This window comes from Sphaeramia orbicularis, chromosome 4 (genome assembly GCF_902148855.1).
Source record: "Sphaeramia orbicularis chromosome 4, fSphaOr1.1, whole genome shotgun sequence".
Classification (NCBI taxonomy): Eukaryota; Metazoa; Chordata; class Actinopteri; order Kurtiformes; family Apogonidae; genus Sphaeramia; species Sphaeramia orbicularis.
In genome coordinates this window covers 50788566-50802829 of record NC_043960.1, presented here as the reverse complement: position 1 = coordinate 50802829, position 14264 = coordinate 50788566, and the positions used below count along the sequence as shown (strand labels likewise).

The 14264-nt window shown below is 39.1% G+C and overlaps 1 protein-coding gene across 3 annotated transcripts in view; it reads right to left on the bottom strand.

The window, feature by feature from the left end:
* rnf220b (ring finger protein 220b) overlaps positions 1–14264 on the bottom strand; it is a 50160-nt gene that overhangs the window by 15735 nt on the left and 20161 nt on the right. For 2 of the 3 annotated variants that reach the window (XM_030132096.1, XM_030132097.1), the window contains exons 3-7: positions 7204–7330; positions 5793–5838; positions 4716–4808; positions 2130–2172; positions 1705–1794 (exon numbers count right to left, since the gene is read on the bottom strand). In XM_030132096.1, the coding sequence (XP_029987956.1) occupies positions 1705–1794; positions 2130–2172; positions 4716–4808; positions 5793–5838; positions 7204–7330 (399 nt within the window). The remainder of the gene's footprint in view (positions 1–1704; positions 1795–2129; positions 2173–4715; positions 4809–5792; positions 5839–7203; positions 7331–14264) is intronic. The other variant, XM_030132098.1, reaches the window with a different exon arrangement.

Here is a 14264-nt window from a genome sequence, read left to right as displayed (position 1 = left end):
GGCCCTCTAATTCCCACTAGTTGACAGTGGCTCATGAGGGGGCAGGACACACACATGGTGGAGGTGGGGGGGTTGGTGGCTGTGACCCAAGTGCCGCTATGGCAACAAACATAATGAGGGTTAAAGAGACGGTCATAGATGAGGAAGAGCTCATCAAACAGAAGGAGGGGAGAGAGAGAGAGAGAGAGAGAGAGAGAGAGAGAGAGGGGAGAGATAGGGGAGAGAGAGAGAGAGAGAGGGAGAGGTTGATTAATTAAGACAGGACCCCCAACCCTCGCACCCTCCTCCTCCACCCTTTTTCCTCCCTGACGTGTTTTTAGATGCTCATTATGCTGTCCTGTTATAAGGCCCAATAAAGGCTAACAGACCTCGACAGCACTGGCAGTTTGAAGAGTCAGCTAAGAGCTGGAGGATCTCAGCGGTGATAAAACAGTAGAAAGATGTCCAGAATCTGGGCTGAAGCTGGAAAGATGCTTCACATGCTTGTATCAATGCAGAGACACAGCCGGATTCATTACAAAATGGTTATGATATGAACAAGTGTAGTGAGCCACTTTGAAAAAATTAATCTGCAGAAAATATGTTATAATTAATACCTGTTAAGTTTACACTAGTGTGAGGCATACAACATTAGAGCATAATAGTAAGTATGTACACCTGTATCTTGACTAGAGCTAAAATGATTAGTTGATTAATCAACTGGAATCGATTAAAAAAAAAAATTTGATTACGTTTCCTGAATTGTAGTGCCTTTTCTTTCAGTTCACCCCCTCATTTGATCCTCATGTGCTGACATGGCAGCCCACCGCTCCTGGTCTGCAAAATACAGTGTGTTTCTGCATGTTCACCTAGTGATGGTCTACATGCAGAGGCCCGTGTGTGTCCACATGTAGGAATATACTGAAAATAAAGAACCTCACAAAGGTATCATGTTTACAAATTCATGCAAAACAGTATTATACTGATTCCCAACTTGAGAAAATGTATGTTCCTTCAGTTTCCTCTTTCAGTTGTCACATAATAATGGTAACAAATGTTCATCAACAGCTTAGTAATATCTGTAATTATAAGTCTATATTTTAGGGAAGGATAAACACCACCTAGAGGTATTTTTCACGAACTGGCATCCCAAAAGTCATCCATGACTTTAAATGATCATCTGATCTGTAAAACCACAAGTTAAAACTTGTAAGTCCTTCTAGGAGAGGTACGTTTTAATTCAGTCATTGAGACAATAGTGATTCATTTTGTGCTGGTGAGATCATTTATTTAATCAACTGTTCCAGAACTAGATTTTTAGGCTGCCTTTGTTGCTTCTGCAGAGTTAAAAACATAACATGCACTCACTTGAAAACCCTCGGCCTGACTTATCAGCTGCACTACTGCCCCCAGTGGCCTGACTTATCAGTGCATGCCAAAGTTTTTGGACAGATGGATGGACAGACAGACAGACGGACGGACGACTTACTGATGACAATACCCTGTGGCCAGTGTGGCCGAGGATAATGAGTATAAATATTTAGAAAATACAGAATATAAAATACAGGAAATATGTGCACAGTAATAAAATACACAAGATCTTTATATGTTTGTCATAAAATTTAAGGACCATCTTAGCCATTGTTAAATGTTCCTCAGATTGAGTTCATAATCCGGCCTTCGCTGCTGAACATGGGATGAGAAGTGCTTCTCTGTGTTTCTTACCAGCTTGTGTGCAGTCTAGGTGGGCTCCTGCGCTGTGGGGGCGTAATGGGGCAGATTTGACGTAGCACCTGCACCAGCAGAGGTCATCGACTGTTAACATATCAAGAGGTCAAAGTTGAGAGGTTAATAGCTCCTCTGCTCGTGTGGGTGCTAGGCCAGTGAAGATGGTGTGGAAAAAAAAGGGGGTGATATCTGAACTCGACTGGTGAGGGAGGATGGGGGGGTACATTAGTGTGAACAAAGGAAGCTATAACACTAGAAAATCTTGCACACTGCTCTTTTTGTTTGTTTTAACTTTAAAGTCATTTATAAGTGCAGACCTGACAGATTCTAGTCATGAGGTGTGTTAACAACAATCTGAGTCAATAGCAGTAAAACACAAACTGTAGTCTGTTCTGTAAACATACATCAACTGCATCACCTACCATTGAGTCGTGTGTGTCTATTTGCCCGAACACGGAGAAATGTCTGTAACAAACACAAGACAAACATGTCAGAGTTTCTACATTTAACCTCTCATACTAACTTACGAAACCGTAAAGTACACATAGGGATGATTTTATTGTACCTTACACTCTCATTTCAATAGTAAATAGTCTTTGCCATAACTAGTTGTTCAGCTTTAAAATATGAGATTGTTCCACCAAAATCATTTGTATGCTTCTGGTGTATATTTTGTACTATGCCCCCCCCCCCCCCCCAAAAAAAAAGCTTGGGGACTCTGGGCTGGTGCCTCCACAACTTCTACCCGGATAAGCAGAAGAAGATGGATGGATGGTTTTTATATCGTTTTATTATTTAATTTAGATTCTATGAAACATTCTGAGACAAATATGCAATTATTATTATTTTATATCATAGTACTGTGCAAAAGCCACCATTAGGTGTGTTTTTTGTAATGATTACATACATGCATTTGTCAGTGTCTGTACTGAGATATAGTCTGGATATAGCAGAAGTATGTACAGCAGGAAAAATAAAAGGTTCAGGGAAAAAACAGCTTTTATAAACTAAATTACCTAGTACTTATTGTGACTTCCTTTTGCACTTAACATATCTTTAACTCCTTTGCTGAGACAATGTGAGATTTACTGCATTCATTTTCTGTTTTCCTACAGCAAGTTGAGAGAGATTAGAAATGTTTCCTATAGTTTAAATGACTTTTTGGAACAGCACATTGTTCACACTACATAGCTTTACTCTGTAGGAGCTGTTTACCTCTGTTTTTTGTATGTTTTTAATACTGTGCACGTCTTCCCTAATTCCCTAATGGCCTTAGACTTTTGCACAGTACTGTACATCTGTCAGTATTGGCATGTGTTTGAGCTATAAAGGAAATGAAAAGAATAAAATAGTCACTAAAGTAACTAAATACGCAGCTGGAAAATTAATAACCAACAAAAGAACTAAACAGTTTAATGATATTTAGAATTATATACACAGCTTGGCCATTGGATCATTGTTACATCAATGTTTGGACACATAACGGTATGAACCTAGACCTGAACCAACTGAACCAACCCCAGACCACAACACTGACCCCGCAGGCTTGAACTGTAGGCTCTAGGTATAATGGATAATCACTCCATCCTCCTCTACTCTAACCCTGATGCACCCATCACTCTGGAACAGGGTCAATCTGGACTCATCAGACGTCATGACCTTATTCCATTCAACACAGTCCAGGCTTTATGCTTCTATCAAACTGATGGTCATTTAAGAAATGGGAACCACGGCATCAGATTAAGAGTTAAAGAACTTGCTGTATCTGAAAAATACTAATCATTGCAGTAATTATCCAGTGGAAGAATGTGGACTATTTACTGAGTTAAATCCAGGTGGGGACTTGTTGTGGCTGTGCATGTATTAGCACAATTTCTTCAAATATTCAAGTCACATTACATATGAACATCTCTTAGTTATTGCTGTGAGCATATTTGTCATACTGAAATCTTTAAATTGAAACTACCGTGACATCACTTAGATCTCTGAGAAAGTAATCCATTCAAGGCTGTCAAATATCCATAAAACTGTTTCAGCTTGGCACCATGCCTCCCAACCAGCAAAACCCAAAAAAACGTTGTGATACCACTGAATTACCAGGTGAGGCTTCATGAATTCAATTACACTGTATGCATGTTCTGACTAAAGAGAGAAATTTGTTTAATAATATAGATTTGGGACTAGGAAAAAAACAAAAACTGACTTTACATGACTCTGTTAAATCACTTTAAATGAAGTATTTGATCAGACTATTAAACTGGTGAGTCACCAGCTCCAAGAACTAAACACGCGTTTATGATGTTTTTAACTAGTAGTTGTCCAATTCTCAGAGTTACAACTAACAAAAAGAAAATAAAACTACAGGCGACAACAGATGATAATAACAACCCAAACTTAATTTGTCTGATGTCTATAAGTCTAATACTCAATTTTATTGGATTAATGAGGTTTTCTTATCTTACCTACAAACAGATACAGATGGAGATTTTGGTTCCTGTTATGTTAGACATAGTAACTGAGAAATAGCTAACATCTCTGAATTTGAATTTTCACACTCAGCTGCTAATAGTTATGGTTCAAATGATGTGAAATAAACACAGCACTAAGAATCACTGAACCATATATAAGACTGTAATGAGAACAACAGCTTTGACACTTTTACTTAATGAAGGCTGCTTCAAAAATAGGTATGCATTTGTGCATTATACATCAAAACACCCAAATGAACACTGGGAGCAGACGACACACTACCAGGAGCAAGTTATGTACATTTGTACAGAAATGACTGTGTCCCAGGCGTTTTGATCCCTGGAAGCTGTTTTGAGTGCATAAAACCCATCCAGTATAAATTTCTGTTTTATTGTTCAACTGTTTTTGTGTTAGTTTCATTGCACTCTCGCTACAGCAATTTCAATCTATTCTTGAGAAAAAAGAAAACGATAAACATTAAATCCAAAGCTTAAAGAAGTTTAAACGGGCATGTTTTCTTTCTTACTGCTGAACTTTACCTGGTAACGATCAGAGTGGGTGTCCTCAACAGGTCGGGGGGGTGAGGTGGGTGAACCTCCTTCACATTTGATGTTCAGAGACAAAGACAGAGACTAGACAAGAAAAGACAAAGAGGACAAGTCAGCAGTGGGATTACGTCGACAGTGTCTGACTGGTCAGCCATGGCCTAGACAGTTGGAGAAGCGGCTTGTGACCGGAGAGTTACCAGGCAATTCTCTATCCCAGACAGCCCTTGAGCAAGGCACTTAATCCCCCATTTGATCCTCAGGTAGCTGACATGGCAGCCCACTGCTCCTGGTCTGCAGTTTGTGGTGTGTTCCTGCATGTTCACCTAGTGATGGACTAAATGCAGAGGCCTGTGTGTGTCCACATGTAGGAATATACTGACAATAAAGAACCTCACAAAGGAATCGTGTTTAGAGCTGAAATGATTACTTGATTTGAATCATTTCCTTAATCTCTCTGCTGCTAAACATTGGTTCCACTGTTGTGTTTCACACAAATGCTTTTTGTGATGCACATGACAGTAGGATCAACACAAACAACAGAAGAGACGAGGACAAAAAGGCAGAAAATGTCTATATGTTCACTTTTCCACATTGGAACCACCACTTACTCCTTTAAACTTTGAAGCTTTCACACAAACATTACAAATATTAGTCTTTATTTGTTTCAGTTGTATGCTAGTTCCATGTTCAGTTGTTAGTAAGTTGGATCCAAATGTGTTGAAGACTGCAGTGTACAGTGTATTGTTTGTAGACGCCATTGGACTTGTTTGTTGTTGTTTATAGATATTTTTAGGTATACTTTCATACTGTTGTTATTGTTGTTGTTATTTCTATATTGATGTTTTTTATATACTGTATACTTTTACTTTTTACATTTTGTGGTTGTTTCAGCTGTTTCTGGAATAAAGGACAAGTTGTTTGTTATTTTCACACGTCTTTTCACATTTTTACTATTTCTGCCTATTCAGATAATCATTTATTCAAATTGAATCAAAGACAATAATCGATAGATTAATTGATTACGAAAATAATTGACAGCTGCAGCTCTAATCCTGTTTGTGTATTTACCTTTGGAGTTCTGATGAGGTGGTCGTGCTGCGTTATGGTGGCACCACTGTGAAAAGAGGGAAAAAATACATGTCATATATACATATTATATATATTATATATCATATTAATATTATATGGAGTCGTCACATTGCAAATCCTCTCTGCTTTTCTCTTTTCTGAATTTGTGTCCGAGTCTATCTATAACTTCATTTTACACTTTGTGTCTATCACACAAATACTGTACACACACTGACATACACATGTACACATAGACACGTGTCCCCGCAGGCCAAGTTCAATTTGAAACCATTACTGTCCACGGAGCGTTCCTTAAGCAGATTTGGAGTGTAATGTCTTTATTGGAGGAATTATTCTTCTGGTCTAAGCAGCAGGTAATGTTTGTGTATGCGTGTGTGTGTGTGTGTGTGTGTGTGTGCGTGTGTGTGTGTGTGTAGCGTTCAAAGCAGCCATTAGCAGGACATTATCTGCCTGTTTGTATGATTTGTCCCCTTGGGGCCCGGACGCTGTTATATGAAATATGTAGAGAACAATGAGGCAGCTTGTAAACACTATACACGGATCACAGACACCACACCACCTGGGGAAAGCAAAAAGCCCCCCACCCTCGAGCTACAATATCTGTCAGCATTAATTATCAGCTGCAAGCTAAACACAGTAGAAAAATGCAAAATAGGAGAGAAATGACATGAGGAGAAAGAAGTTGGAGAAGAGAAGAAAATGATGAGAACCAAAGTGGTGGCAGTAGGAGATCCAAAAATCACATTATAGTCTAGTGCAGGGGTGTCAAACATACACCCCACAGACCAAAACCACAGTTTGAATTTGGAAAGTGCAAAAATTACAATCAAGGTATTAACAGTCATCTACTTGCACACATGTTACTTTATTTATTATTATTACTATTTTTTGTAATTTTTAGTCACTTTAACACATTTATATATATAGATATATCTATAATTTTTTTCTATTGTCTTGTTTATTGTATCTCTATTATCTTACATACCTATAAATAATGACAACTCCAAATTTCAAACTCAAAAACTTTGACCAATATTCTGCCTCTTATCAAATGTTTTGTGCCTGTATACACCCATTGTGACCTGTAATTCACAAGCATAAATGATAAGGCGAGGCATAATATTGCTAAAATTGCACTTATTTTTCTTAAGAAATTCCAGGTTGTGAAAGAATAGTTTGTAAATGTAAACATTTTCATAATAGAAAAGTTCTTTGTTCCCTAAAACAAAGAGAAATTATTTATAGGCTATTGTGCTATTATTTTACGGTTTTAGTCCATTTGAGTTTAAAATGGGCTGAATGTGGCCCCTGAACTAAAATGAGTTCGACAGCACTGATCTCGTGGGTTAAAAGTGAAACCAGAGCATATGGGTTCATTATCAGTTAATACCTGATCTGTAGTTGGGCCAGCTTGGACATCTCCTGCTCCATGTGGTCCTGCAGTTCTCCTGGTCTTAAGATGGCCTGGCAGACTGGACACACCGGGGTCTGGGTGTCATAAAGACCCCTCATCTTACCTGGGGGGTGGGCACATAACACAACTACTGTTACACAAAAGAAAAACACATTATTTTCATTTTGTGACATGTTCATCAGTTGCGTTTCATTTTCATGTCAGCTACCCTTGAATAAACTCATTTAGTTGACGCAGTCAGTAAGTTTTGTCTTATTCTTTTTTTCCTATATCTTTTTTTTTTTTTTTTACATTAGTTTGACTGAGATACTTTCTTACAGTCATATTCACTGTAAACAAATCTTTGTCAGCAAAAAACACAACAAAAAACATCACCAAGTTGCAGTTCAAGTGATCCCATATGGTCTCTTCATATCTGTAACAGCACTGTTCAAATGAATGCACAACAATAACTCAGTAAAAGGTATAAAGACATATATTTATCTATAGGTAGAAACATGAAAATTGATCAAGAACAAATTTTACAAACTGTCAGTATGTACTGTAACTGTATGTGTGTGCGTGTGTGTGTGTTTGTATGTATGTATGGATGTATGTATGCATGTATGTCAGTAACAGAACTTGGCTTCAAACATACCAGCTCAAAACACTAAAATTCAACATAGATAGATAGATAGATAGATAGATAGATAGATAGATAGATAGATAGATAGATAGATAGATAGATAGATAGATAGATAGATAGATAGATAGATAGATAGATAGATAGATCGATAGATCGATAGATAGATAGATAGTTGCCTCACAGCAAGAGTTTGATTCCAACACCAGGAACCTTTCTCTGTGAAGTTTGCATGTTCTTCCCTGTGTTTGGTCCCACCACCTAAAGACACATACTAGTAGGTTAGTTGGTTGATCTAAATTGCCCATAGGTGTGAATAACTGACCCTGAGGCTTTTTCTTCACAGTAGGCCTACTAGTAATTCATACAGGACAAAGTGTTTGTGCTAGGGATGTAACAACATGAAAATTTCATATCACGGTTGTTATTATTATCGCGGTACTGTTGAAATTGTGCTCAAAATGTTCAAAAAGTACTTATACACACACTGAAATAATTTAACCAAGTTGTATTATGAAAAATAAATAAATAAATAAAATAATAGGCACAATGTACTTTCTGTTGGCAGAACATTCAAATATTAACATGTAAACATCAAACATACAAATGTGCATTAAAGATGGCACCTTACGGCCATTGTTTGACCATTTTCTATATCAAGTTTGAGTTGTTTTAGTTTCTTTTTCATAGATAGATAGATAGGACAGAGGGCTCTCTCTGTCTCTCTCTCCCTCTGCGCTTGGACTGGTCCGTCCCATAGAGCTCTCTCTCTCTCTCTCTCTCTCTCTCTCTCTCTCTCTCTCTCTCTCTCTCTCTCTCTCTCTCTCTCTCTCTCTCTCTCTCTCTCCTCTCTCTCTCTCTCTCTCTCTCTCTCTCTCTCTCTCTCTCTGAGCACTTGGACTGGGTCTGTGTGGGAGCATGCTATCCCCGAATCTCCAGAGTGCTGTCCATGCAGATGCCTTCAGCCATGTTTTCAGAGGCCAGACATTGCAAACCTGCATTCACACTTGGGATGCTGCTGCTCCTCCAGGAAATGAGCAGTACCATGAGTTTTCAAAGTGCAGTAATCAAACATGGTTATCATAATAATTAGAATTTATACGGTAATACTAACCATCTGGAATTTTACTGCGGTTTATCGTTATACTGGTAATCGTTACATCCCTAGTGTGTGCATATAGAATAGTTAACAATCTGTCAAGCAAAACATTGTAACAATTCACAAGATGCTGACACATCTCCGACAGCCAGTAAGCGCAGTAAAATTTATCTATACACACCAGTTATACATATAGGCCTATGTTTGACAACTTTGTGGGATTCACTCAATCACTGGTTGTGTTCTGTAGCAAATGCCATGCAGTTCTATATTTTTGACTGTATAGTAATACATTACATACCTTCTGTGGCTGTCCATTTGTTTTTCTTGCATCCAGACCCAAATGCTGGTTGAATAGACAGTTGTCTCTTCATGATTATTACACTTTAGTCTAGTTCAGATTTAACTTCCTTTACCATAAAAAAAGCTAGTTATAAAAGGCGTGTGCACAGTAGATCCACCACTCTCCTCCAATACAAGAGATAGAAGGGCCTCTGGGTGCAAAAATTAGACTCTAAGCACCCACAAGAATAAACGTGACATCCCGAAGAGAATCAAGACAAGCCAAAAACAAATAGGTCAGCTCTGAAACAGTACTGATATATAGCTCAAGAGGTAATACTTCAGAGTGCCAGGCACCAGACCAAGGATCAAATCCCAGCCAAAGCTGTAACTTTTTTCCAGCAGATTTTTCACACAGGTGGGCACGGCACCTTTGTAGGGATATCCATCATTGACTATCTAATAAGTTGTATCATAGTTGGTTAATTTACAAGAGTAAAAATGTTTCGGTTGTTGATATTGTTAATTTTCGAGTTCCAATCATAAATGTTACATATTCTATCTGTCAACTTCCAATAAACATACAGCTTAAGAAAAAAAGTCTTCTGCTGTGACCAAGTAGTGAAAAGTCAACATTTGTCAAATATCTTTTGAAAGCATAGACACCGGGGTTTTCTAATCAGGCAAAAAATATGGTAAAAATAACAAATTAACTATATTACATTAATAACAACAAAAATTTAATTTTCTGTAAAACAAGTAACATATAAAATTAAACATTCCAGTTGGTCTAAGAATTATTTCCAAAGCTGTAAATATAAATAAAATAAAATAAAATGTGTATAACTCTTTTCCATTTTTGTAAAGCACTGCGAATTGCCCTGTGTATGAATTGTGCTATACAAATAATTTGCCTTGCCTTGCCATTTAAAAAAATCTTAACTGATATTTAGCGTTACTGTTTGCTGCTGAGGCCAGCTGTTGCTGTGTGTGTTTAACTTTGTTCTCAGTAGACCTATCAGGATTATTTACAGACAACTGACTGACAGTAAAATAAGGTTTTACACATACACACACACACACACACACACACACACACACACACACACACACACACACACACAATTATGGCCCCCACTGTCAGTGTGTTGACATCATAGGCTGTCAATAGGAACATTACCCAGGAGGGCCACTCGCCCCATTGGGCCCCACTGATGGATTACAGCCATAAGCAGCCAGCTGGGAGCCCGACAAGCTCTACTATATCAAGATTTTACCTAGTAGATGAGGTGATTTACTCCTGAAAGACATCAATCACAAGCAGAGAGCTAGTAGGCAAAGATGCATCTAATTCCCCATCTTCATAAAATCATGTGTAAACTAATGATAGGGCTGGTTGTGACTATTAGACTTTTTTAAAATATAGAACATTCCAAGCAGGTTAGTGTTTTCGACAGATTCTGACCCTGGCTGTGAAGCATGGTGGACTGAACTTCCTTGAGGACCCTATTACCCAAACTGGACTAACACTTTGCCTCGGCTCCACTCCAAATCACCAGTGACACGACAAGATTCGATGTCTGTCGGCAAGTGGCGTCCCCTGACATCAGTTGAGCTATGAGCCCCCATAATGAGGAACCAAATAGGACAAAATGGCCTCTAAATAAAACATGTGGTGGAAAATAGAAAGCAGAGTTGGATGTCCTTGGGAGAGTGACATCTCTCGCGCTTTCACCCCTTTCCTCTCTCGCCTTTTTTGCATCCCCTCACGAAAGCCTAAATGACTTTTCCCGACACGCATCGAGCGTTCCTGGGCTTTCTGCGCTCTGCCGCCCGGAACATGCAGGCATCAGTAAACAATGAAATCTCTGTGCAGAAATTGAATTTATAACCACATTACCTGCACAGATAACATCTCTGAATGGCGCCGCGATAAGAGCAATGGGATTTGATTTTCAGGTGTTTTATTGGTCCATTTTTTGGATACAACCCCTCCACCCTCCCTTCCTGCCACTCCAGCCCCTTAACCCCCACCCCCAGCCTTCACCTCTGCTCCACACTAACATCATTTTTAATGGCAGGAGAGCATCCATGTTTAAATTTAAGGATAAGTGTATGTGTGTTTACATGCCGGGGACTGACTCAGTGCCTGTGCTCTCATAAGTGACAGTTGTCGGTTCATGACTATCTTTTTACACGTCTCCATCCCCTGCTGCCCCCCTGCCCACCAGCCCACATAAACCCTGTCAGTATTGGTCAGACTCAGCTCCTTCTTCAGCCTGGGGGGTCTAAGACACACAACAGGGGGCTGTAAAACCTGCCTGTGGGGCTTGTTAACTGTACCCTCACTACGGCAACTGGCTGGGATGGATTGGCCCTCTCTGGCTGAGCTCGGCTGGCCCATCTCCTAATGGATTCATGGTGTGGGTGTGGGTGTGTGAGTGTGTGTGTCTGATTATTTCCTTTTTCAGTCTTTGTGTCTCGCCAGTTCAGGACCTCTGTTCTGAGTCTAGTCTAGCCTTTGACTAGCTGCCATTTGCACTCTTCCCACTTAGGAGTATGCTTGTATGCTTACTTGGCTATATTTACCCTTTCAACATCCACTTTTCAGGACTAATCCCTAACCCTAAACTGGGGTTAAGGTTCTAAGAGATTAAGTATAAGACTCAAACATGTTATATGTATGTGTCATATTGTTAGCCACATAGCATAATTGCCTAAGTCATACACTGTATGGACGAAAGTATTGGGGCACGTATAATTTGGGGGTTTCTTTTCTAACAGGGGTCTGGGAAACAAAACAATAATGACAAATGTCAAAATATAGTTTTATACTGGGATAAATATCATTGCAGTGGTTAGTTTGGTTTAAATTGTTAACTTTGCTTCCAAAATGCTTCAGCGATGGTTTTTACTTAACTTCTCTCAACATTGATTTTTACCTCCGCCAGGTGGTATTGTGATCGTTTTGCTTTGTGTGTTTGCATGTTTGTTTGTTTGTTTGTTTGTTTGTTTGTTAGCAAGATAACTCAAAAAGTTATTTTCATGACATTTTCAGGAAATGTTGATACTGGCACAAGAAACAAATGGGGGGGGGGGGACAACCTGTCTTGGCAGAGGTCTGCACTCTTCAAGTGCTTTTCTTGTTGTTCTTGTTTTTTATCCATGACTATGATTTTAAATGTTGTACTTCAAAATTTCTGAAATATACTGAACAACAAAAGAAACGCAAGTATGTTTCGGTATTGGTTTATATGGGAGTTTTATTATGAATATTGGTTTCATATGAGATATTTATATCCAGCTGTGAAATTTACAGTGGGTCTCTCTTGCTGTCCTTGTAGCACTGAGTTGACGGTCACGGAGATGGGCCAAGCGAATATGGCGATCCTGATTACGGGGGGTCACATGTGGTCTTCCGGATCTTGGTCTGTCCCGAGTGGTCCCTGTGTCACGGAATCATGTCCTCAGCCTACTGATGGTGGACTCATGCACTTGCAGACGTCTGGCAACGTTGTGAGCCATTAAACCAGCATCAAGCATACCAATGGCGAGTTCTCTCAGATTATCGTTAAGGCGAGGCATCGTGGTAATACAGTAACTTTTGAATCTTACCATTTCTTTTTATAGCCCCCGGATAAGCAAAGGGAATTGCCACTCCCATTTGTTGCTCCCATTACCATATCACTCAAAACGTACCGCACCTCCGATACTTTGTACACATGCTCAACACCACTCGTGGTCTTGTTTGCCTGCAAACACACGCTCCAATGGTTACAACTCACTTATTGTAATGTGTATCTCAGTTGACAACTCAACAGGACAGCTGAACTCTTGCCTAAATTAACGACCAAAACTTGTGTTTCTTTTGTTGTTCAGTATATTTTTCATGCTCTGACTGTAAATAATAATTTTCTTCCACAACTAACCATCTAACTTTCTTCACATCTCACTTAGGCAGAAAAATCTCCCATTAAACTTTAAAGAAATATTGATGTTTATAAACTATTTGGACAAAAAATATTGGAACACATCATGGCTATAGCTGTAAGATGTCCTGTTCATGCTGACCTGACATATATCAATTAATATCAATATTAATAATAATCATCATGATATTTATCTCAATATAAAACTATATTATGACATTTGTCATTATTGTTTTGTATCCCAGACCCCTGTTAGAAAAGAAACACCTGAATTCAATATGTCCCATTACTTTTGTCCATTTGTGAATGAGTTAGGCAATTATGCAATGAGGCTAACGATATGTAACCCTTACCATAAAACAGGCCACCAGTGATCTGGTGGATGTTAAGAGGTTAAGTCTTGTTCCTATCAAATAACATATGTGGATTAGAAGGGTGGTGTTCATGATCAACCTCAGTTTTGTGGTCTCTTTAAAATCAACTTAACAATTTTCAAATCATCTTAGAATGTTTATTTTATATAAAACTGGAAAACTCAAACTGAATCGTGATGGAAAATAGTGTTTGTGTGGCCTTTTCTTTGCCGAGATGGAAACACACAGAATGCACATACATGCATCAATACAATCTCTATCTTATCTCTCTGTGGATTTGAAGAGAACACACACTCCAGGGGCAAAGCCATCAAAACACAGAGATATGTCTTGGCCATGTCCCTGCTATCAAGCGCATTAGTAAAGATAGTGAGATAGTAAAGTTCATCTTTTGAAACAAAAAGAGATATCACTGCCTTCCTCCCCCTCTTGTATGATTAATGGTCAAATCTAATTTCTCTTGTTCTGTGTTGAGACGTGGACTGTGGCAGTCTAATGTTTAGTACTCACCCCAGAAACAGAGAGATCAGAATCCTGCTGACAAAACCTCAAAGCCTCCAGTTCCCCTGAGGGCCGGGGTAATGGCCGATGCCAGCGCCCATATGACGGCTGCCAGTTCTGCTGATGCAGATGGAGCGGAGATGCCTAACGTGACCTTTAGTGAATGCCACATCACATCAGCCCTGGATGTCACCCGCTGACATTATGGTGGGGCATGAAAAGGCTTGTTC